The 26,104-nt window shown below is 37.5% G+C and overlaps 1 protein-coding gene and 1 pseudogene across 1 annotated transcript in view; one reads left to right on the top strand and one right to left on the bottom strand.

Moving 5' to 3' along the window:
• The window catches only part of SPAG1 (sperm associated antigen 1), a 97,078-nt gene that overhangs the window by 17,186 nt on the left and 53,788 nt on the right, over positions 1-26,104 (top strand). Inside the window, exons 4-9 of the mRNA XM_077167353.1 lie at positions 10,831-10,895; positions 12,649-12,758; positions 13,331-13,436; positions 16,557-16,687; positions 20,439-20,545; positions 21,919-22,078. Of these exons, the coding sequence (XP_077023468.1) occupies positions 10,831-10,895; positions 12,649-12,758; positions 13,331-13,436; positions 16,557-16,687; positions 20,439-20,545; positions 21,919-22,078 (679 nt within the window). The remainder of the gene's footprint in view (positions 1-10,830; positions 10,896-12,648; positions 12,759-13,330; positions 13,437-16,556; positions 16,688-20,438; positions 20,546-21,918; positions 22,079-26,104) is intronic.
• Positions 7,810-8,400, bottom strand: LOC143686405 (large ribosomal subunit protein eL19 pseudogene; annotated as a pseudogene).

The raw sequence follows: 26,104 nt of genomic DNA on the forward strand, positions 1-26,104 counted from the left end.
AGGAAATATCTTAATACATAATTCAGTTGTTTATGGGTTTAATGTATTATACAGATACTCTCAAACATGATGTCATTCCTTTGTTAGTGTACATTTCACCTCCCACCCCCCATCCTCAACCTCTTCTGCTTTTTTCTCTGTGGATAGTCCCTACTTTGTCATGCATACCTCTCCTTTTTAATCCATGGATTCCATAGAAAAGGGCCTTGTTGGAATTCAAGGTCCACCTGGCCCTGATATTAATTTAGCTGTTGTCTCCAGACATTGCTGCTGGGTGTCTGCGTACTTTCATTTAAATCTTACGTTCAATTCCCTCTACTCTCCCTTTTTTATTTTTTCCTTCATTCCTTTGATTTCTGATAGGATGGTGTCATGGTTAGGGACAGGTGTCAACTTGGCCAAGTTGTGGTACCTGTTTATCTGATTGGGCAAGCACTGGCCTGTCTGTTGCAATGAGGACATTTCATAGGATTAGGTCATGATCACGTCAGCTACATCCACAGCTGATTCCATTTGTAATCAGCTAAAGGGGAGTGTCTTCTGCAATTAGTGATGCTAAATGTAATCATGGGAAGCCTTTTAAGGAGGACTCAGAGGAGACAGGTTCCATTCCTGCTTTGGCTGGTGAGCCTCTCCTGTAGAGTTCATCCAGGCCATCCATCGGAGTCATCAGCTTCGCAGCCTGCCCTGTGGATTTTGGACTCTGCGTTCCTACGGTCACGTGAGACACTTTCATAAATTTTATATTTGCAAGTGTTCCCTGTCGATTCTGTTTCTCTAGAGAACCCTAACTAATACAGATGGCGACCCAGCTTTCCTCATTCTGTGCTCATTCTTGCTATTCTAATCTCTTCTCAATTTTACTTAAAAACCACCCATAGCCTCGTTTCCCCATTACTCAGGTAACTGAGTTTGTACAGTAATATATGGTAAGGTTCCCACCATTATTTCTAATTAGTTATTTGCAGTAAGTTGTTGATTACCTACTGTGTACCAAGTACCAAGTCCGTACCCTGGAAATATAACAGTCTTTTTTTTTTTTTACAAGAATTTATTTATATTTGTAGTGTTAATTGGTAGGAGATATGTCTCTATACAGCCTGTTTCAATCATGTTCACCTTCAATATGTCAATATTACTTATAGACCCACCAATGAAGTTCTTTCACGTCTAACCATTTAGAAGTTCAAATGTAAGTTCAACCTCGTTAACTAACCATTCATCCATCTCTAGCTTCCTTGTATCTGTAGGTCCCCTATATTCTTTATTATAAGCCTCTGGGTTTACCTTTACCATGGTCAGAAAAGCAAAATTATACAATATCATTTTGTGTCTGGCTTATTTCTCTCATCATTATGTCCTCAAGGTTCATCCATCTTGTCATGTGTTTCAGGACGTTATTTTATCTTACTACTGCATAATATTCCATCATATGTGTTCTGGTTTGCTAGCTGTCAGAATGCAATATACCAAAAACTGAATGGCTTTTAAAAAGGGGAATATAATGAGTTGCTAGTTTACAGTTCTAGGGCAGAGAAAATGTCCCAATTAAAATAAGTCTATAGAAATGGCCAATCAAAGGCATCCAGGGAAAGATACTTGGTTCAAGAAGGCCGATGAAGTTCAGGGTCTCTCTCAAGTGAGAAGGCACATGGCAAACACAGTCAGGGTTAATTTCTCGGCTGGAAGGGCACATGGCAAATACGGGGTCATCTGTTAGCTTTCTCTCCTGGCTTCCTGTTTCATGAAGCTCCTCCTGGGAGGCGTTTTCCTTCTTCGTCTCCTAAGCACTGGCTGGTGGACGCTCTGCTTTGTGGTGCTGCAGAATTCTCTGCTCTCTCTGAATCTCTCACTTTCTCCAAAATGTTTCCGCTTTTGTAGGATTCCCATAAACTAATCAAGACCCACCCGAATGGGTGGAGATATGCCTCCACCTAATCCAGCTTAACAACCACTCTTGATTAAATGACATCTCCAAGGAGATGATCTAATTACGGTTTCAAACATACATACTGCATAGGGATTAGAAGAAATGGCTGCCTTTACAAAATGGAATTAGGATTAAAACATGGCTTTTCCAGGGTACATACATAATTTCAAACCAGCACAATATGTATATACCACATTCAGTTTATCCACTCATTTGTAGATGGGCATTTGGATTGCTTCCATCTTTTGGTGATTGTGAATAATGCTGCTATGAATATCAGTGTGCAAATGTCTGTGTCACTGCTTTTAGCTCTTCTGTATATATACCGAGCAGTGGTATTGCCAGGTTGTAGGGCTACTCAATAGTTAGTTTTCTGAGGATCCGCCAAACAATTTTCCACAGCGTCTGTACCATTATATGTTCCCACCAGCAGTGCATAAGCGTTCAAATTTCTCCACATCCTCTCCAACATTTGTAGTTCCTTCTTTGTTTAATAGCAACCATTCTTATAGATGTGAGGTGGTATCTTATTGTAATCTTGATCTGCATTTCCTTTATAGCTAATGAAAATGAGCATTCTTCTTGTGCTTTTTAGCCATCTGTATTTGCTCTTCAGAAAAATGTCTTTTCATATCTTTAGCCCATTTTATAATTGGGTCATTTGTTCTTTTGTTGTTGAGTTGTATGATTTCTTTATGTATACAGGGTATCAAACCTTTGTCTGATGTGTGATTTCCAAATATTTCCTCTTATTGAGTTGGCTGCCTCTCCACCTTTTTGACATAGTCTTTTGAGGCACAAAAGCATTTGATTTTGAGGAGTTCCCATTTATCTATTTTTTTCTTTCATTGCTTGCGCTTTGGGTGTAAAGTTTGGAAAACTGCCTCTTATTAATGGGTCTTGAAGATGTTTTCCTATATTTTCTTCTAGGAGTGTTCTTGTACTGGTTCTTATTTTTAGGTGTTTGATCCACTTTGAGTTAATTTTTGTAAAGGGTATGAGGTAAGGGTCCTCTTTCATTCTTTTGGCTATTAATATCCAGTTCTCCCATGCCATTTATTGATAAGACTATTTTATCCCAACTCAATGGATTTGGGGACCTTGTAGAAGATCAATTGACCATAGATTTCATGGTCTATTTCCATGCTCTTGATTCAATTCCATTGGTCAGTACATCTGTCTTTGTGCCAGTACCATTCTGTTTTGACCACTGTAGCTTTATAATAAGCTTTGAAACCAGGAAATGTTAATCCTCCCACTTTCTTGTTTTTTAGGATATTTTTAATTATTTGAGGTCTCTTTCCTTTCGAAATGAATTTGGTAACTGTTAGCTTTTCCAAGTCTTCAAAGTAGGTTGTTGGAATTTTAATTGTTATTGTATTGAATCTGTAAATCAATTTGGGTAGAACTGACATCTTAACTACATTTGACTTTCCATGATCAGGGAATGTCTTTCCACCTACTTAGGTATTCTTTGATTTCTTTTAGCAATGTTCTATAGTTTCTGTGTAGAGGTCCTTGACATCCCTGGTTAAGTTTATTCTTAGATACTTGATTCTTTTAGTTGCTATTTTAAATGAATTTTTTTCCCTTAATTGACTCCTCAGTTAGGTCATTGCTTGTGTATAGAAACATTGCTGATTTTTGCACATTAATTTTATTTCCCACTACCTTGTTGAATTTGTTTATTAGCTCAAGAAGTTTTGTCATGGATTTCTTAGGATTTTCGAAGTATAGTGTTTTATCATCTGCAAATAATGAAAGTTTTATTTCTTCCTTTCTGATTTGGATGCCTTTTATTTCTTTTTCCTCCCTGATTGTTCTAGCTAGAACTTTAGGTTCAATGTTGAATAATATGATGACAGAGCGCATCCTTGTCTCATTCTAAATCTTAGAGGGGAGTCTTTTGGTCTCTCACCATTGAGTAAGATGCTGGCTATGAGTTTTTTCATATATGCCCTTTATCTTGTCGGGGAAGTTACCTTTGATTCCGTTTGTTTGAAGTGTTTTATCAGAAAAGAATGTTGAATTTTGTCGAATGCTTTTACACCATCAATCAAGATGATCATGTGATTTTTCCCTTTTTATTTGTTCATATGCTATATAACATTGCTTGATTTTCTTGTGCATTCCTTGTATTAACTCCACTTGGTCATGGTGTAAAATTGGATTCACTTCACTAATATTTTGTTGAGAATTTTTGCATCTAAATTCATTAGGGAGATTGGCCTGTAGTTTTCTTTTGTTATAGCATCTTTACCCAATTTTGGTATTAGAGAGATGTTAGCTTCATAAAATTAGTTTGGTATTATTCCTTTTTCCTCAGTTTTTTGGAAAAGTTTGAGCAGGATTGGTCTTAGATCTTTTTAGAATGTTTCATAAAATTCCCCTGTGAAGCCATCTGGCCCTGGGCTTTTCTTTGTAGGAAGATTTTTGATGATTGATTGAATCTCTTTACTTGTGATTGGTTTGTTGTGGTCTTCTGTTTCAGTCAGTGTATCTTGTTCATGTGTTTCTAGGGATTTGTCCATTTCATCTAAGTCATTTAGTTTGTTGGTGTATGGTTGTTCATAGTATCCTCTTATGATTTTTTAAAAATTTCTTCAGGTCCTTGGTAATGAACCCCCTCTCATTTCTGATTTGGTTTATTTGCATCCTGTCTCTTTTTTAATTTGTCAACCTTGCTAAGGGTCCATCAATTCTACTGAGTTTCTCAAAGAACCAACTTCTGGTTTTATTGATTCTTTCTATTGTCTTTTAATCTCCAATTCATTTATTTCAGCTTTAATCTTTGCTATTTCTCATCTTCTGTTTTCTTTGTAATGCATTTGCTGTTCTTTCTCTGCTTCCTCCAGGTGAGAAGTTAAGTCTTTGATTTTTGCGCTTTCTTCTTTTTTAATATAGACATTTAGGGCAATAAATTTCCCTCTCAGGACTGCCTTTGTTGTATCTCATAAGTTCTGATATGTCATGTTCTCATTTTCATTCATCTCAGATAGTTACTGATTTCACTAGCAATTTCTTCTTTGACCCATTGGTTGTTTAAGAGTGTGTTATTTAATCTCCATATATTTGTTGAAATTCTTGTTCTTTGGTGATTATTGATTTATAGCTTCATTACGTTGTGATCAGAGAAAGTACTTTGAATAATTTCAGTCTTTTAAAATGTGTGAAGACATGTTTTGTGCCCTAGCATATGATCTATCCTGGAGAACGTATCATGAGCACTAGAAAAGAATGTATATTCTGGTGTTTTGGGGTATGTATGTCTGTTAGATCTAATTCATTTATCAAATTAAGTTCTCTGTTTCCTTATTTATCCTCTGCCTGGTTGCTCTATCTATAGAGGAGAGTGATGTACTGAAATCTCCCACTGTAATTGTTGAGATGTCTGTTGCTCCCTTCAATTTTGCCAATGATTGCCTCGTGTACTTTGGAGCTTCTTGATTGAGAGCATAAACATTTATGATTGTTATTTCTTCTTGGTGAATTGTCCCTTTTATTAATGTGTACTGTCTATCTTTGTCTCTTATAATGTCTTTACATTTAAAGTTTATTTTGTCTGATAATTGTATAGGTACTCCTGCTTTCTTTTGGTTATAGCTTGTGTGGAACATTTTTTTCCATCCTTTCACTTTCCATTTATTTGTATCCTTGTGTCTAAGATGAGTCTCTTGTAAGCAGGATATAACTGGATCATATATCTTAATCCTTTCTGCCAATCAGTATCTTTTTATTTGTGAGTTTATTCTGCTAACATTCAAAGTTATTGCTGTAAAGACATTTCTTGAATCTACCACCTTATCCTTTGGATTTTATTTGTCAGATCTGTATATTCTTTTCCCTCTTTCTCTTTTTATCCTTTAAATTATACTTACTAGTACTCTTCAGTTCTGTGCCCTCCTCCAGGCCTGTCTCTCCTGACTATTTTTTTTTCAGCCAACAGAACACCCTTTTGAATTTCTTATATAGCCTGTCTCTTGCTGACAAATCCTCTCAGCCTTTGTTTGTTTATAAAATTTTAATCTCTCCCTCACTTTTTTGTGTCATTTTTAAATTGTGAAATATAACATATATGCAGAAATGCATTAAATTTCCAGCTACATTTTAACAAGTACTTATAGAACAGATTTTAAAGTTTGGTAAGGGCTACAGTTCCATGATTTGTCATTTTTTCTTCTTGCTGCTCTGAGACACTGAAGACCAACAGAAATATCAATATAATGATTCAGCAGTTACACTCATTTGTTAAATCCTGTCTTCTCTGTTATACTCCTCATTCTCTTTAAATAATATATCTACATAAAAGCAGTAAATTTCGAAGTACATCACAACAGGGTGCATGGGTGGTTCAGTGGTAGAATACCACCGTTTGTGTGGGAGACCTGGGTTTGATTCCCAGACCACGCACCCCCCCCCAAAAAAAAGTACATCACAACAATTAGTTGTAAAACAGATTTCAGAGTTTGATATGGGTGACAATTCCATAATCTTAGATTTTTACTTTGGCTCTGTAAGATACTAGAGGCTAAAAGAAATATTGACATAAGGATTCAACACTCATACCCATTGGTTTAACCTGGCCTTCTCTGTATAATTCCACTATCACTTTTGATCTTTCTCCCACTCTTTAGGAGAGAAAATTTTTCATGTTGGAAGGGGCTGTCAATAATATGGTTTAGGGGGATGAAACTAGTTGATGTTCTGGAAAGGCTGGCCTTTCTGCATTTCAGGACTTATCTGGTTCAGGGACCCATCTAGAGGTTGTAGGTTTTGGAAAGTTACCTTAGTTCATAGAAACTTTGTAGAATCTTATGTAATGCTCTAGGTATTCTTTAGGATTGGCAAGAATGGTTTTGGTTGGGGTTAGCAAGTTATGATAGTTAGCAATGTCTAAATGAAGCATGTGTAAGAGTGACCTCCAGTGTAGCCTCTCAACTTTATTTGAACTCTCTAAACCAACCGATACCTGTTTTGTTATGCATCTTTCCCCCTTTTGTCAGGATGGCATTGTTAAGCTCACAATGCCAAAGCCAGGCTCATCCCTGGAAGTCATCTCCCATGCCACCAGGGAGACTTTCGTCGCTAGATGTCATGTCCCACATGGCGGTGGGCAATGGTTTCACTTGCACAGTTGGGCTTAGAGAGAGAGCGTCTCCCTCATTTTGAAGGCCAATTTGGCTGGGTACAGAATTCTTGGATGGAAGTCTTTCTCTTTCAGGATCCTAAATATATATCACTTCCTTTTTGCCTTCAGGGTATCTGTTGAGTAGTCCAAACTCAGTCATGTGTGCTTTCCTTTGTATGTATTCAACATTTCCCTTGTATTCAACATTTGATAGACTGATTAGTATATGTCTTGGAGTAGGCCTATTTGGATTTATTTTATTTGGGATTTGTTGGGCTTCTTTGATTTGCATGTTTATGCCTTTTATAAGAATTGGAAAGTTTCCCCCCATTATCTCCTCAACTAATCTTCCCAGCCCTTTTCTCTTCTCTTCTCTTTTGGAACACCAGTGATTCTTACATTTGTACTCTTTGTGTTATCCATCATTTCCCCAAGATCCAATTCAAATTTTTCCTTTTTTTTGCCATTTGTTCCTTTGTGTATTTGAAACCAATTGTCCTTTCCTCTAGTTCACTTAGTCTTTCTTCTGCCTCTTAAAATCTGCTGTTGTGTGTGTCTAATATATTTTTTTATTTGGTCCACAGTATCTTTAATCTCTGTGATATCTCCTATTTTTCTATTCTTTCAAATTCTTTATGCTCTTCTAGTGCCTTCTTTTTTTACATAAAGCGGATAAAAGCTTGATTTATTGAATCAAGCTATATAACTATATAACTGCTGAGGCCATTATGTACAGACGAGAAGGGGAGCTTTATTTCTTGGTTTCTCCCTCCTTTGACAGAGTTTTGATAATCCCCTCCTTCTTAGCCTGGAGCTGCTCATCAAGGCACTTGTGTGCCTCCTTGGTCTTTGACCTGCGGGCCTCAGTTTGATCAGCCACAAGCTTCTTGTGGGCCTTGTCTGTCTTCAGCTTATGAACGTGTTTCATGAGAATCTGCTGGTTCTTGAACACATTCCCTTTCACTTTCATGTATAGGCTGTGACATACGTGGCAGTCAATCTTCTTAGATTCACAATGTCTTCTGAGCAGCTAGTGCAGAATTCTCATCCTCCTCATCCAGGTTACCTTCTTGAGCACCCAGGCATTGGCAGCACCCTTTCACTTATCTGTGCCCATATGCCTGCCCTTCTGACAGGCCACGGTGTTTTTCTGGCATCAAGCCCAGTAATGTTCAGTCACTGGCTTGTGGATGATCAGCCCATCTTTGATCAGCTTCCAGATCTGTTGACAGGAATTGGCATTGGTGATTTCTTTGGCCTCATTGGGGTTCAACCAAACCCTTTTCTTGACACAGCGGAGGATGCTGGAGGCAAGGCTCTTCTGAAGCCTGAGCATGCTCATGGCTGTGACAGCAGTACTGAAAGGCTTCTAGTGTCTTCTTTTATTATTATTATTTTTTATGCTGTATGGTGAGGGTCACATTTCATTCTTTTTCCAAGTGACTATCCCATTAATGCAGCACCATTTGTTGAATTTTGGGGGGAAGTGGTGGGGGAAGTGCATAGGCCAAGAAGCAAACCTGGGTCTCCTACCTGACAGGCAAGAATTCTACCACTGAACTACCCTTGCACTCCCTCTAGTGTCTTTTGTTTTTCTTTCTTTTTTCGCTTTCTAGTACCTTCTTGGTCTCTTTTATGTCATTAGCCAACCTGTTGAATTTATTTAGTAGTGTTGCCTGAACAACATCTTGTTCCAAAGACTGTGCCCCCTTCAGTGTTTTAATTTGTTATTAGTCTAGGCTATATCTATCTGCACCTTCATATTCTTTATGATTTTCAGTTGCCTTTAAGGCATGTAATTATCTTGATAGGGTTACTTTGGAAGTTGATTTTCTTCAGTAGTCTAAAGTTTTGTATTTGCATGAGGGACCCATGGTAGGATGCAGTGCTTGGGGTGGATGTTCTAGTTTGCTAGCTGCCAGAATGCAATATACCAGAATCAGAATGGCTTTTAAAAAGGGGAATTTAATGAGTTGCTAGTTTACAGTTCTAAGGCTGAGAAAATGTCCCAATTAAGTCTATAGAAATGTCCAATCTAAGGCATACAGGAAAAGATACCTTGGTTCAAGAAGGCTGATAAAGTTCAGGTTTTCTCTCTCAAGTGAGAAGGCACATGGCAAATACAGTCAGGGCTTCTCTCTCAGCTGGAAGGGCATATGGTGAACATGGCATCATCTACTAGCTTTCTCTCCTGACTTCCTGTTTCATGAAGCTCCTCAGGAGGTGTTTTCCTTCTTCATCTCCAAAGGTTGCTGACTCTCTGTTTTGTGGTGCCGCAGCATTCTCTGCTCTCTCCGAATCTCTTTCTTCTCCAAAATGTTTCCTCTTTTATAGGACTCCAGAAATTTATCAAGATCCGCCCAAATGGGTGGAGACATGTCATCACCTAATCCAGCTTAACAACCACTCTTGATCAAATCACATCTTCAGGGAGATGATCTAATTACAGTTTCAAACATATAGTATTGAATAGGGATTATTCTGCCTTTTGAAATGGGTTTTAGATTAAAACATGGCTTTTCTAGGGGACATACATCCTTTCAAACCAACACAGTGGGGCACAGTGCTGCAAGGGTGGGTTGTGGTGCAGGGCTAGACTCAAGGCTGGGGCGCTGTGCTGGTGCCCTGGAGCATGAGGTGTGGAGTGCAGGGTTGTCGGGAGACCCGGCACGGGGTTCGTGGGGCAGTGGTGAGCTTGGGCAGGCCTTGGAACACCAAGGCAGAATGTGGTATGGGGGACACGAAGGCAGGGTTCAGTGGGAGGCCGATCGCGGAAGTGCTGTGTGGGTGCACAGGGTCAGGTTTGTGGTCAAGGTGAGAGTACATGCATGAAGCACGGGGTTGTGAGTATTGGGGCACGGAGGTTGGGGTGCAGAAGGATCGGGGTGTGGAAGTTGGGGGTGCCAGTGTGGGGCAGGCGGGCCATAGGAGTATATGTGGTGTGGAATGTGGGTGTGGGTGTATACTGTGTCTGGTGAAGGGGCAGGGACCGGGATGGGGTGGAGTGTGTGTGTTGCGGGCAAAATGGAGGGGGCAGTGCTCGGGGTGAGATGGGGTCAAGGACCGCGGCTTGGCTTACTTCTTAGTCCCTGTCTTCCTGTCTGCACCCCTGAGGGCACCAGGCCTCCGTTTGGAAAGGGGCAGGTTAGGCTCTGTACTAGCTGGTCTCCAATTCCCTACGTCTCAGTTCCTCAGCTTTTTCAATCAGGGCTCCCTATGTGGTGTCGCAGACCTTCTCTAACATGTCTTTATAAGCAGGAAATAAAGTTCAAGCACATATTTACTCAGCCTTTAAAGATGATGTAGTAGTATTTCAAACAGTTAATAATTCCTAAAATTGCTAATTTATTTATTAGCAGTGACAAACCTAATAGTGATGATTTGTAATAGTTTTTTTTTTAAGTATTTACTACAAGTTCTGCTATATTTTCCTCGCTTCAGACTGTATGTAGACAATAGATGTGTTTTTAATCAGTCCTAGTACCTATCTAACCTATCTAAAATAAAATTATGTTGCTGGAGATTGGCCATTTGTGAGCATAAGTCATGTAGCTTTTCTCCAGATATAACTACAAAGTTGAAATCCTTTTTTTAACCTGGAGTATATTATGTTAATAAAGATAATACTATAGTTGCTTTAACTTTAAGAAAACATATTTTTCTTATCCATTCAATATGAATATCTTAATCCAATACTTTTCCTTGTATTTACAGTAAAACCTGATGATCTTAGATTAAATATGCCTCATAAAATATGATTTTATTCTTTCAGGAAAACTATTCTAAAAGTAGACCAGCTAAAACAAAAATCCCAAGGGATTATGCAGAGTGGGATAAGTATGTTTTTATTTCTTTTTATGAAGTTTGTCACCAAAAAATTCTATACCACAATGTACTGTGATAACTTTATTATAATCCTGAATATGTCAAGAGTATCACATTATTTTAGTAGAATATTAAATATATCTAGACTAAGTATTTATGATCTTGTTTTCATTAAATAAAAAATGACTGTGATCTTTGTATAAAACCAACCAAAAATATATAATGCAATCCTTATACTTATCCAAATAAAAAATAATAAAGCATTAAAACTGAGATTGGTAACAATTGTAATTACAAAGTTCTGCGCAGTTTAGATCTGATTAATTAATTTTATTTTAATATTTTCATTGTAAAAACTTAACCTACACACATACAAACATTCCACACATGGTATACAATCAGTGGCTCACTGTATCATCCCATAGTTGTGTATTCATCACCATAATCTTTTTTTTAAATATTTGCATCATTCCAGTGAAAGAAATAAAAAAGAAAAAAGAGAAAAGTCATACATACCATACATCTTACCCCTCCCTCTCATTGACCACTAGTATTTCAATCTACTCCATTTATTTTGAACTCTTTCCCCCATTCTTTTTTTATTTTTTATCCATATTTTTTACTCATCTGTCCATACCTTAGATAAAAGGAGCATCAGACACAAGGTTTTCACAATCACACAGTCACACTGTAAAAGCTATATCATTATACAATCATCTTTGAGAAACAAAGATGGAACACAGCTCCACAGTTTCAGGTACTTCCCTCTAGACACTCTGATACAGCATAAACTAAAAAGGGGTATCTATATAATGCATAAGAATAACTTCCAGGATAATCTCTCAGCTCTGTTTGAAATCTCTCAGCCACTGAAACTTTATTTTATCTCATTTCTCTCTTCCCTCTTTGGTTGAGAAGGTTTTATCCCTTGAAGCCAGGTTCTGACTCATCCTGGGATTTCTGTCCCACATTGCCACATAGATTTATACTACTGGGAATCATGTCCCACATAAAGGGGGAAGGGCAATACCTTCACTTGCTCTGTCAACTTAGAGAAGGAGGCCACATCTGAGCAACAGAAGAGGTTCTCTGGGGGTAACCCTTAAGCCTTTAAGTAGGCTTAGCCTATCCTTTGCAGGGTTAAGTTTCATAGGGGCGAACCCCAAGAATGAGGGCTCAGCCTATTGATTTGGTTCTCCCCACTGCTTGCAAGAATATCAGAAATTCTCCACATGGGAAAGTTGAATATTGTCCCCTTTCTCCCCATTTCCACAAGGGAACTTTGCAAATATTTCTTTATTCACTGCCTAAATCACTCTGTGATTTATTGGAGCATCACACTAACCTAGAGAAACCAACGAAATCTCATCCCCTATTCATGAATCCATGTACTTATGGTGTTGAATTAAACTGACCATACAAGTTAAATTAGGAAATGCAGTAGTCAAAATATAAATTTTGCACCACATATCTCTCGCTTTACTCTCACAGAAGTTGAAGTTTTAAGATATGGATTAAATCATCCTTTACCTGGTTTTCTGATATAGCTTAGTCCTATCCAGTAGATCTGATTTTAAGTCCTCACTATATTGCACATTTTCTAAGAGAGAATACAGATGACTGCTAACACAAACGTAGTATGCATTTTTGAATATGGATTCAGAAGTTCATAAAATATTCAAATAAAATTTGTATTTTCAGATAACAGTTGTATTTTCTTGCTTGTATTATACTTTTTTCTAGTTTTATTTTTCTTTCATTTAAGATTTGATGTGGAAAAGGAGTGTTCAAAAATTGATGAAAATTACAAAGATAAGACTGTAGTAAACAACAAGTCACATTTATCTAAAATTGAGACAAGAATAGACATAGCAGGTAATTGTGGGAAAATGAAATAATGTAGCAGTCTTTAAAAGTTTTGAATTATAATAAAACTGTTGATCTAGCAGACACCCTCCTGAAGTGCTGCAGAATTCCATTAAAAGTTTATGGATTCTCCCCTAGAGTTTATCAACCCTGATAAATTCACCTCTACTTTTGTAACTACTTAATTTCATAAGATTAAAAGTTGTAACACTTGAATTTAGTAAAACTTCAAAATATAAGCCTCTTTTTCTTACCATAATCTGTTTTTCATTCCTTTTTAATAATCCTCTTTTTTTCTCCTATTCCTTTAATTTTTTCCATTTGCCTCAAAGCAAAAAGATGGAACTATATGTTTGTTTTTCATTTGTAGTCCATAGATGTATAGCACCTTCATTAAAGCAAAGCCAATCAAAATCTAAACCCTCAAAAATTGTGAATAATTTCAAAAAAGAAAAGATACGTCCTTTAAACTTAGAAAACCTTTTATTCTTTTGTTTACTTTATGATTTCCCACTGTTAAAATAAGCATTCTTGGATTTGAATTTTTTAAATTATATTTTCATGCATGTATTTATTTGTAGGTCTAACTGACAAGGAAAAGGATTTGTTTGCTATTCATGAAAAGGAAAAAGGAAATGAAGCTTTCAACTCAGGGGATTATGAAGAGGCTGTGATGTATTACACAAGGCAAGTGGATTTTTGTAAAGGTTTCAACTTGATATTTTAGAAATGAAAATGCTTAAATTTAATTGTTGAGATTATGTAAATAAGCTAATTAATCAATACCAACATCACTCAGGAAATTGTTTTTATGATTTGTTGTAAATTCATTTGTGTTTTTCTCATTTTCCAGTACTTTTAATTGACCTCCATGCCTCTACCCTACCTCCACTTTTAAATTTTCATTAACATATTTATAACATAAAAAGTGCCATTTTAACCATTTTTAAGTGTGCAATTCAGTGGCATTAATTATAGTTTTGTGTTATCATCACCACCTTCAATTACTAAGCTTTTTCATCATCCAAAACAAAACCTATTTGCCCTCTAAGCAATAACTCCCCATTCTCACTTACCTTCCCTCTAATCTATTTTGTCTCTGTGAATTGTTTATTCTAGATATTTTATATAAGTAGAATTATACAATATTTGTCCTTTTATGTCTGGTGTATTTCACTTAGCATATTATTTTCAAGGCTTATTCATATTACAGAATGTATCAGAACTTCATTCCTTATGGCTGAATAATACTCCATGGCATGGTTGTACCACATTTTATTTATCCATTCATCTGCTGATAAACACTTGGGTTATTTCCACCTTTTGGCTATTGTGTTAAATGCTGTTATGAACATTGGTATACAAATATCTGTTTGAGTCCCTGCTTTTAGTTCTTTGGGGAGGTACCTAAAAGTGAAATTGCGAGATCATGTGATAATTCTGTGTGTAACTTTTTGAGGAACTACCAAACTGTTTCCAGGGTGCAGCTATATCATTTTACATTCCCACCAGCAGTACATGAGAGTTCCAGTTTCTCCACATCCTGTCCAGTGCTTGTTATTTTCCATTTTGTATTTATGGAGCTCCTTCTCCCCACAGGCCTGCCTTAGATTGTTAAAGACTTAAATTATTTAGGTGTGGTAAAGTCAGGTACAGAGACAAGTAAAGGAGAGGGGTTAGAAACAAGTTAGATTTACTAGTTGCCTACAGTTCCCAGAGAAATACACAGCAGACCCCAGGGCCTTCTGGAGCGTGACCAGACACAGGGCAATGGAAACTGAGGACTTCAGCCTTTACTGGGGTCTAGGATGGGACGTCAGTGGTTGGTAGTCAAACATGTCGTTGGTGGGTGTGTGAATTTGGTGCTCCTGTGAAATTAGACAGGGACCTCAGGACACTGAAGGGGACTTAGAGTACCTTAACTCACGGGAGCAGCCACAGAGTGAGCCGTGATGGTTAGACCAATGTGGTAACAAAGCATCAAAATGGCGTTTTGAATTTGAGAGTTGCAATAGAAGGGCCTCCATGCTGGACCTTCTTACTGTACTGCTTTTCCTCTTTTTATCTGGCTAGTTAACGTGTCCTTCAGATCTCAGCCTGTGCTTACTATCTCAGGGGAGTTTTCTTGCCCTTCCAGACTAGGTTAAATCTCCATCCCACCCCACTCCCAAATTTATAGGCTCTTGTAGCAACCTTACCTCTCCTTGTAATGCAATTACTTGATATCAACTGGACTGTGAGCCCCACGAAGATAGAATATATTTGTTAGGTGTTTTTCCCCACCATTCTATCCCAGTGTTCAGCAAAGCACCTAGTTCACAGTGGATGTTTAATAAATATTTGTTGCATGAACTTTTGAGGTATGAAAAGTAGACTTAAGTTCCTACAATAGTGTTCCAAACTGTACTTATAGACTCACTAATGCGACCTTAAAACTAAACTCTGTAAAATCTTCCTTTCACCCTCTGAAGGAAGATACATAGAAGTTTGTCTTAGACTCTTCAATTGAACGCACAAGGTGGTGAGGATATCTGATGGATTATTCATTCAGTGCAGCCTTCCCTGTTCAGACAGGATGTCAGACCTGTCCAGCTCTGATATTATTCTCTCCCTTCTTCTAGATCTCCACCAGTGGAGAATCTTATCTGATAGGAGAGCAAACTTTTCTTATCCTATTCTTTTGAAGAGACATATAGTTGAAGAACTAAAGTGGTATAACATGGTCATTTGAGTTCCTTTAATCACTACTTTTTAAACTTGGACAAAACTCTTCACCTCTCTTACCTCATTTTCCTCGACATGATGAGGATCTAAGAGTGTCTGCCTCCTAGGACTGCTGGAGGATCAACAACAGGCTGAAAGTTGGGATATTCTGGTGGCCAAGAGAGCATGTGCTGGGGTAGACTGAGTTTGAATCCTGGCTCTACCAGGATGGGCATGTTACTTAAAATTTGTTGTGTCTTCAGTACTTCCTCATTTGTAAAAAAAAAAAAAAACAGTCTCCTTTAGAGATTGTAATGAGGGTTAAAATGAGTTAGTAACATGCTTAGTGCCTGGCCTGTGGGAAGTACTCAGAGTGAGACACCCTTACTTTACTCTTATCTATTCTTTACATGTCTAGTCTCTAATATATCATTTCTTTATATTAATCTGTATTGATTTGACTTAATTGACACTTTTTGTCACTTCTTCATTTCTGTCTTCTATCCCTTTTCTGTATGTAGTAAATCCAGAGCACTCATATGCTTATCTTTCCTATATTTTTGGATAATATATTATATACATTCATTGCATTTCAAATCAACTTTTTAAGCAACAACCAGGTAGATTCTCAGTTCTTTTCATTAATACCCTTAATTTAGTGAAATTTACTCTCAAAGTATATATTTGTTTCCATCAGTTAAATTCCTTTAGTTATATCACTTTATGATAATTTCCTTATAGTTACATCTACTTTTAGATTACAAATTAATTTATATCTGATAAGGCAATAACAACTTAATAAAGATGTTGTTATTAGTTCCATTTCTTCATACTAAGAAACTGTCCCCAAGAATTAACTAAACTAAGTAACTAAACTGGCTTTTAGGAGATCTGTGGATATATAAATTCTCACATCACCTCAAAGCTTGAGTCAGCTTTAAACCTCTTAAGGTTCATATTGCTTTTATGTATGTTTTGTGTGTTAGTACAGTATATTATTACTTGTGATGGCGCAGGCTCTAAATTTTATTTTTAACTTTAGCTGATTTTTCTGTATTCCTATTTTTTCAAGCTGCTTAGTTCCAATAAATGTTTCTTTTATAGGAGTATATCAGTGCTTCCCACTGTGGCTGCGTATAACAATCGAGCTCAAGCAGAAATCAAATTACAGAATTGGAATAGCGCTTTTCAGGATTGTGAAAAGGTTTTGGAGTTAGAGCCTGGAAATGTAAAAGGTAAAAATTATTCAAGGGATACTTGAAAATTTACAGCAGGACCTGTTAAAAACCATTTAAAATTAGGCCTAAGAGCCACCCCCAAGAGAACCTCTTCTGTTGCTCAGATGTGGCCTCTCTCTCTCAGCCGACACAGCAAGCAAACTCACTGCCCTCCCCCTCTCTACATGGGACATGACTCCCAGGGGTGTGGACCTTCCTGGCAACGTGGGACAGAAATCCCAGAATGAGCTGAGACTCAGCATCAAGGGATTGAGAAAACCTTCTCGACCAAAAGGGGGAAGAGTGAAATGAGACAAAATAAAGTGTCAGTGGCTAAGAGATTCCAGAGTCGAGAGGTTATCCTGGAGGTTATTCTTACGCATTAAATAGATATCACCTTGTTAGTTAAGATGTAGTGGAGAGGCTGGAGGGAACTGCCTGAAAATGTGGAGCTGTGTTCTAGTAGCCATGTTTCTTGAAGGTAACTGTATGATGATATGACTGTCGCAGTGTGACTGTGTGGTTGTGAGAGTCTTGTGTCTGATGCTCCTTTTGTCTACCTTATTGACAAACAAATAAAACATATGGATTAAAAATAAATAAACAATAGGGGGAACAAATGTTAAAATAAATTTAGTAGATTGAAATGCTGGTGATCAGTGAAAGGGAGGGGTAAGGAGTATGGTATGTATGAATTTTTGTCTGTTTTCTTTTTATTGCTTTTTCTGAATTGATACAGATATTCTAAGAAATGGTCATGATGATGAATATACAACTATGTGATGATAGTGTGTTATTGATTATATGACAAGAATGGAATGATTATATGATAAGATTGTGTTTGTATGTGGTTATGTAGCATAAATAAAAAAATTAATTAAAAAACAAACCATTTATAGACGCTCACTCCATTTACACTAAAAACATTTTAAAAAAACTTGAATTTTTACTTGTGAGTCACCACCTTCATGGAATTACTTTTAATTTTGTGTTCTAGTTGGAATTTAAGTCCCTAATTATTTGCATTGAAGTAGTTGATAATACCAGAATATTAAATAAAATGTATACATGTATTTAAAGAAGTATCTCAAGCTTGCATTCAAATTCTGTCATTTTATTGAAAAAAAATTAAGTATATTTTAATATGAACATTTTCTGATATTTATTATTATAGCAAAATAATAAGCCTATACATTGAATCTCTACTACCCTCTCCCAGCTACTTTATGGGCATTTCCACCTTGATGTCCATAGACATTTTAAATTAAATATGTACAAAACTGATTACATCTTTCCACCGAAACTTGCACTCTGCCCTGGACTTCCTGTGTCAGTGATTGCACCTCCTTACCATGGTCCAAGCCTGAAGTAGGCAGGTGTGCTAGTTTGAAATGATGTATATACCCTAGAAAAGCCATGTTTTAATCCTAATTACATTTTGTAAAGGCAGCCATTTATTTCTTCTAATCTTTATTCAGTATTGTATGTTTGAAACTGTAATTAGATCATCTCCCTGGAGGTGTGATTCACTCAAGAGTAGTTATTAAGCTGGATTAGGTGGAGATGTGTCTCTACCCATTTGGGTGGGTCTTGATTAGTTTACTGGAATCCTATAAAAGAGAATGACAAGAGAGAAAGCTAGGAGATTCTGAGAGAACAGATCAACAAAGCCACAAGAAGCAGAGCTCCCACCAGCCCTGACCTTTGGAAATGAAGAAGGAAAGCGCCTCCCGGGGAGCTTCATGAAAGGAAGCCAGAAGAGAAAGCTAGCAGATGACACCATGTTTGCCACATACCTTTCCAGATGAGAGAGAAACCCTGACCCTGTTCGCCATGTGCCCTTCCACTTGAGAGAGAAACCCTGAACTTCAGCGGTCTTCTTGAACCGAGGTATCTTTCCATGGATGCCTTTGATTGGACATTTCTGTAGACTTGTTTTAATTGGGACATTATCTCAGCCTTAGAACTGTAAACTAGCAACTTATTAAATTCCCCTTTTTAAAAGCCATTCCGTTTCTGGTATATTGCATTCCGGCAGCTAGCAAACTAGAACAGCAGGTCAGACTCCATTATCCTCCTTTTATGTTATCAATAAAGAATTATGCCAAGAAGGAATGGCACAAATTATAATACATTATATTTTCTTAAATGTTTATTGACTTCAGATACATATAAACACTTTTTTCCCACATGTGCTGGCAAGGCTGTGCAAGGAGGTGCCTGATGCATCAGCTCTGACATCATGTCACATCATGTCCCTTTTTTCCCCAGTTCATTCATTTCTCTTGTGCCTGTATTTTATATCAGCTGGTCTCCATCACAGAATATGGGCAGGTACCCAGTTTTAGGCAGGTACCTGGAGAGCGTTTAGTGATCTGATGGGCCCAAACCACCTCTGTCCAGGCCTTACTCCCAGAGCTTTACATGTATTAACTCCATTAATTTGCACAACAGTCTCACAGTGGTGAAAATATTATTACTACACCCATTTTACAAAGAAGAAAACTGAGATACAAGGAGATTAAGCAACCTACTCAAGGTTGCCCGGCTCATAAATGGTACAGCCAGGATTCAAAAACAAATGAAAGATGCCAGAGCCCACATTCAATCACTATGCTTTGCATCTGCCACTAGAATGACAATATATCTCGCTTCTTCCTTGAGTAATTTCTTAAACATCAGAACCTTCACTACTGTATTGATCAGGGGTCTCTAGAGAAATAGAACCAACAGGGGATATCCATAAATATGAGATGTATGAAGGTGTCTCATGCAACTGCTGGGGATAGAAGAGTCCAAAATCCAGAAGGCAGGCTGTGAAGTTGGCGGCTCCGATGAGGTCTGAACGAACTCTACAGGAGAGGCTCCCTGACTAGGAAAAAAAGCAAAAAACCCAGCACAGAAGTCTTCTTTAAAAAGCCTCCAAAGGGGGTGCAAGGGTAGTTCAGTGGTAGAATTCTCCACCCTCGCGGAAGACCTGGGTTTGATTCCCAGTTCATTCACTTACCCCTAAAAAACAACATACAAGCAAAACAAACAAAAAACAACAAAACAAACAATTCAACAAATGGTGCTGCAATAATGGGATATTCCCATGGAAAAATAATGAAATGTGACCCCACCATACAGCATACAAAAGGTAAAAGACATACCTCAGTTGATGGTAGATATAATTAGCCACAGATGCAATCAGCTGACTGATGATTTAATATACCAGTCTTTTAGTTTATCAACCAGCCATGAAATATCCTTGCAGCAAAATGCCAAAATGGCAAAAATGCCATTGCTTGCCTGACCAGACATCTGGACATCATCACTTGGCCAAGTTGACACCTGAACCTAACCATCACAACTATTAAAAAACAAATTTGGCAAATCTAAATCTAGTAATGAGCATGGCCATTAGACGTTAAGAAGTTTTATGTTTGCTTAAGTGAATAAACAACTTACCCTTGAAAAGTTTTTTAGTGCAAAAGATAATTGCCCTAAGTGCAACGTGGGATCAGGGCAAGACCCTGGGCTGCAAGAGTACTAGGGTGAGGGTGGAGGGGAGGAGATTTTGAAGGCGGGGGGCCTGATGCAGCCCCTCTGTTTACCTTAGTATCATTTTCTGTATGTGCAACATCATGAAAGTGGGTGTAGTTCAGCCTTTGCATAGTTACATCCTAAACTGTTTAGTATTACTTATAATCTTCTACTTGCAAAATAAATTCTAACTAAAATGCTATGTATTGAAAAATAGAAGTTCTTTATTTTGATAAATTTTCAGCTCTTCTGCGTCGTGCCACCACATACAAACATCAAAACAAGCTCCAGGAAGCTATAGAAGATTTGAGTAAAGTACTGGATGTTGAACCTGATAATGAGTTGGCCAAGGTAAGTACAGAAAATGATTTCTTATCTAATTCTATTTCTGTATTTACCCTAAAATGATGCTGTTATCACTGATCTCATTCTTGTTGAATAAGTTAGGTTGAAGATTAGGTCAAAGCCTTATAAAGTAAATGTAAACCAGGCACCCCAAAATGTTAAAATCTATTTGAAGGAAAAGAAAGAAGGCTCTTAAAAATTGTCCAAATCCATAAACCTACTTCTGAAGGACAAATATTTAACTTTTCCCTTTCCTGTAGTGTTGTAGGCAATTGTTTTCTCTGAGCTAATCTCAGTTTATGATGCAGCGTGGTACAGAAGTTTCCTAGCTCCTTCCAAAGATAATTGGACTAAATGCAATGTGGTATCTTGGATTAGATCCTGGAACAGAAAAAGGCCATTAGCAGAAAAACTGTTGAAATCCTACTAAAGTCTGTAGTAAGATGTTAGTGTTAGGGGAAGGTATATGGGAACTCTCTGTACTATCTAGCTAAAGAATTAGGCTCCATGGGCACAGAAATATTTCTCTTTGTAATCTGCATGGTAAACATAGCATCCTTGACAGCATGTGCTCCCTGACCTGAGCAGACTGGCTCAGCCCTGCACTGAGGGAGATCTGTATTAAGACCTAGAAAAGTAGAGAAAAGCATCAAGAGTTGTGAAGGGTCTGAGATTTTACCGTATTTATAAATTAACAAGCTAGGCTGGCAGAAGAGGCGAGACTCCTGGGCCAGTGACAGGAACTTTATTTTTCACAGCACAGCAAGCAGATCTGCTTCATGATGGCATCAGTTTACCTTGACTCCCAGTTCCACAGGGACGATGTGGAGTGGCCCAGGTGGATGCCACTGGGTTTGGTTCACAGCCTAGGGACCCCTTAGGAACCCCTCATCTTTTATAATGGGCTGTAAGCAAACCTGCCCAACCTCTGCTCCAAAGGGAGACACTATTTTTATTGTACTGGAGAGCAAACAAATCTGCCCTCTCCATGGAGGAGAGATACCATCTCCATGTATCTCCATCTTTGCAGTATAAACATCCTCAAAAAAGATAGTCCAGGACAAAGGAAATCAGCATCTCTGCTTACAATATGTTTGGAAATGTGAGCGACCCATGGAGAATTGTTTAGGATAAGTAGTCCCTAAGTTTCCACAGACACCTATTGGTCTATTGTTATGCTTCAGATTTTTACCGTGGACGTGAATGATTGTAATCGGACAGAGTAATAAAGTTGTTTTTATTTTGAAAAAAAAATAGGTCAACATAAAAGCCTTACTTAATTGTCTTTATTTTTTATATCATCATATTCTTGCCTGAAAGTATGGTTACATTTTTTATTAAAGGAAAACATTCTCTTTAATATGGCAATCATGTTGCAGAAAATCTTGTCAGAGGTTGAAAGAGATCTGAAAAATGCCGAACCTGCCTCTAAGACTCAAACCAAAGGGAAAAGGATGGTTATTCAAGAAGTAGAAAACTCTGAAGATGAAGATAGAAAGGACAGTGGAAGAGATCATGAAGATGGCAGTGGAGATAAGAGTAAGTCATCTTTTCTTTTCTGGCTAAGCAAAAAACTACCTTTTTATTTGATGAACTGGCTCAATTTTTCTGTTTGTACAGAAATTCTTAGTCTACAAACTTTTTCTAGCTTTACCCTATAAATCCACAAGCAAATTTGACTTATCTTCTCTTAATACAGCTTTCTTTAGAGTATCACTCAACCCTATTTTTCTTCTTAACCTGGCACCTCTTCCTAGTGCTCAATTTAATTTCTAATTATCACCTTTAAAAATTCTCACTGGCCATGCCAGAGACCTGGGTTCGATTTCTGGTGCCTGCCCATGTGAAAAAAAAAAAAAAAGTAAATTGCCGTGTCTGTGCATTCACCATTTACAAGTTAATCTTAAACATTTCCTTAGATGACTACTTTGTATTTGTCTACTTGGTTGGAAACAAATGTGTAGATTTATAAGAGAATATAGATAACCCTATTTCTATGTTTAATGTTGTTTTATGTTTCATGTTTATGTTTTTATGTTTTATGTTGCAAAATTGTGTCCCTAAAAAATTTTTTTAAGTATGCAGAAGAAATTAGTATAATTTCATTTTTGAAAAATATTTTTAAAAAGAACCTATACTAGATAAAGCTGCATCTTCAAAATGTAAAGCAATGAAGGTTATGTCAGTTTTGAAGGGAAAATTCTTCCTACTTACTTGACTGGGGCAGTGGTGGTGGGGTGGGATGGTACTTTCCCCCTTTTAGAATCCCTGAGTAAGCAGGGGGAAAATAACAAATTTGAAAATCATCTGCAAGTAAAAATCAACTTTTAAGAAATTGACAGGATATTTTAATCCACCATTCCATTTCATTTTCTTTTAATTTTTTCCCAAAATAATGTATATGCAAAAAACTATAAATTTCAAAGCACAGCACCACAATTAGTTGTAGAACATTTTTCAGACTTTGACATGGGTTACAGTTTCATGATTTTAGGTTTATACTTCTAGCTGATCTAAAATACTGGAGACTAAAAGAGATATCATTTAATGATTCAGCATTCTTATTTATTTGTTAAGTTCTGTCTTCTATGTATAATCCTACCATCACCTTTGATCTTTCCATACCTCTCTTTAGGGTTATTTGGGCTATAGCAGTTCTAAATTTTTCATATTGGAAGGGTCTGTCACTAATATGGGGTAGGGAGATGGAACTATCTGATGTTCTGAAGAGGCTAGGTTCCAGGACTTATCTGGACCTGGGATCCATCTGGAGGTTGTAGGTTTCTGGCAAGTTAGTCTTGCCTGGAACCCTTGTGGGATCTTATATATTGCCCTAGGTGTTCTTTAGGATTGGCTGGAATGGTCCTGGTTGGGGGTTGGCAGGTTATGATAGGTAGCAAGGTCTACCTGAACCTTGAATAAGAGCAACCTCCAGAGTAGCCTCTCGATTCTATTTGTACTCTCTCTGCCACTAATAGTTTATTAATTACACTTCTTTTCCTCCTTTTGGTCAGGATGGAATTGGTGATCCCACAGTGCCAGGTCTGAATTCATCCCTGGGAGTCATCTCCCACATCACCAGGGAAACTTTCACCCCCAGATGTCATATCCCACATAGCGGGGAGGGCAATGATTTTACTTGCAGTGTTGAGCTTAAGAGACTGAGGCCACATCTGAGCAACAACAGAGGTTCTCCAGAATTAACTCTTAGGCATGCCTATAGGTAGTCTAAGCTTCTCCACTGCCTACATAAGCTTCCCAAGAGTAAGCCTAATGATCAAGGGCATGGCCTATTGACTTGGGTGTCCCTAAAGTTTGACACAGTCTCAGAGAATTCCCTGATGGTAAAGTTTAATAGTTCCATAGTCTTTCTCCCCTCCCTCAGGGGACTTTGCCAATATGTTTTGATTATCTTCCTAATATACTCTAGGATGTTTTCAGGCATTAATAATAATCTATACAGGATTAAAGGACCCATTTCTTATTCTGTGTTCCCTGTGTTTCAGTTGTTCAAATGAGCTATACACATAAGTTGAATTAGATTATGCACTACAGAAAATTTCAGTTCCAGATCAAATAAATCTTTCTTCCATTGGTCTCAAAGAATATGTGTGGTTCTAAAATATAGACAGTCTTCCTTACCCCTATGTTCTGAATTAATTTGACCCCAACCTGTTTGGCTTCGTTCTTATCTCTAAATATCAGGTTATATATATATATAAAACAGCCTCTCAAAATCCAGAAATAATAATCACCACTCTGGCCTTAATGTGTCTCCTCTAAAAGCTTACAGTCTAGGCCCCTGTTTTCTTATAAGCATTTTCTAAAGGTGACCATACCATTGTTGTTTTTTTTGTTTCTGGCTTATTTTGTCTGGCGAATGACCCACATGTTCATTCACATCGTTGTATGCCTCATGACATTGTTCGTTTTTGTAGCAGCATGACCTTCGTTCATAAGTACAGACCATCATTCACCAATCTCCTCCATCAGTGCATCCTTCAGCCTCCTGCATTCATTGAGCATCATGTAGAAGGCCCAAAGTTCACAGTCCATCAACATTCTCAATTTTAGATAATTTCATTGTTTCCAAGAGACAGAAAACCAATAAACACACCCTTGCCAAATAGGAAATCTAAACCTCCTCTTAACTCTTGTCCCTCGCCCCATTATTTACCTCTGTTGTTGCTGTGGTAGTGCTGATAGTTTCCTTTTGAACATAGCTCATAGCATACAATAGCAGTTTTCCCCCTGTACCCTGGACTTAAACACTCTTTATACAAGAAGCATATCTTTGAAGCAATTCTTACGAGAACTTGTTCTTATTTCTAGTGTGAATCAGTTGGACACTTAGGTGTATCTTCAGTCTTGTTCATCTTCAATATGGTAATATCACTTCTAGACCCACTAAAGCATCACCTTCGCTCCCATCTATTCCCTTACATTGGAGTTCAACTTCATTAGCTAATGGTTCACCCATCTCTAGCTTCTATGTTTCTCTAAGACCCCTGTATTCTGTATTATAAGCCTCTGCTTATACCTTTACGCGGGTCATAAAAGTGGAATCATACAGTATGTATCCTTTTGTGTCTGGCTAATTTCACTCAGCATTATGTCTTTGAGGCTCATCCATCATGTCATGTGCTTCAGGTTGTCATTTTGTCTTACTGCTGCATAATATTCCATCGTATGTATATACCACATTTTGTTGATCCACTCTTCTGTTGATGGGCATTTGGTTTGTTTTCATCTTTGGCAACTGTGAATAATGCTGCCATGAACATCAGTATGCAAATGTCTGTTTGTGTCGTTGCTGTCAGCTTTTCTGGGTATATACCAAGTAGTGTTATTGCTGGGTCATAGGGCAACTCGATATTTAGTTTTCTAAGGAACCACTAACCAGTCTTCCATAGTGGCCGCACCGTTATACATTCCCACTAGCAGTGTATAAGTGTCCCAGTTCCTCCACATCCTCTCCGACATTTGTAGTTCCCTGTTTGTTTAATAGCAGCCGTTCTTACAAATGTGAGGTGGTATTTCATTGTAGTCTTGATCTGCATTTTCCTTATTGATAGGCAGTGAAAATGAACACCTCTTTATGTCACTTTGAGCCATCTGTATTAGCTCTTCAGAAAAATGCCTATTCATAACTTTAGCCCATTTTATAGTTGGATTGTTTGTTGTTTTGTTGTTGAGTTGTATGATTTCTATATATATACAGGAAGTCAAACCTCTGTCTGATATGTGATTTCCAAATAATTTCTCCCATTGAGTTGGCTGCCTCTTCACCTTCTTTTTTTTTTTGTCCTTCTAGTCTTTTATTCCTATGCATTAAGCATTGTTCGACATACAAAGTTTTATGCTGTTTTTGTGTCACTTAAAGTTGTTCTATTATGATAATTTTTAATCATTTTACTAAATACTCTGAATAAATACGATTTTTATGGCTGCATGGTTTCTATATTATGAAGGTCCATAACTTATGCAACTTTTTTTTTTTAGCTCAAATGCAGCTTCATTCAGTGTTTTAACATAATTACATTACAATTAGGTACTATTATGCTG

Source organism: Tamandua tetradactyla, chromosome 6, assembly GCF_023851605.1.
Source record: "Tamandua tetradactyla isolate mTamTet1 chromosome 6, mTamTet1.pri, whole genome shotgun sequence".
Taxonomy (NCBI): Eukaryota; Metazoa; Chordata; class Mammalia; order Pilosa; family Myrmecophagidae; genus Tamandua; species Tamandua tetradactyla.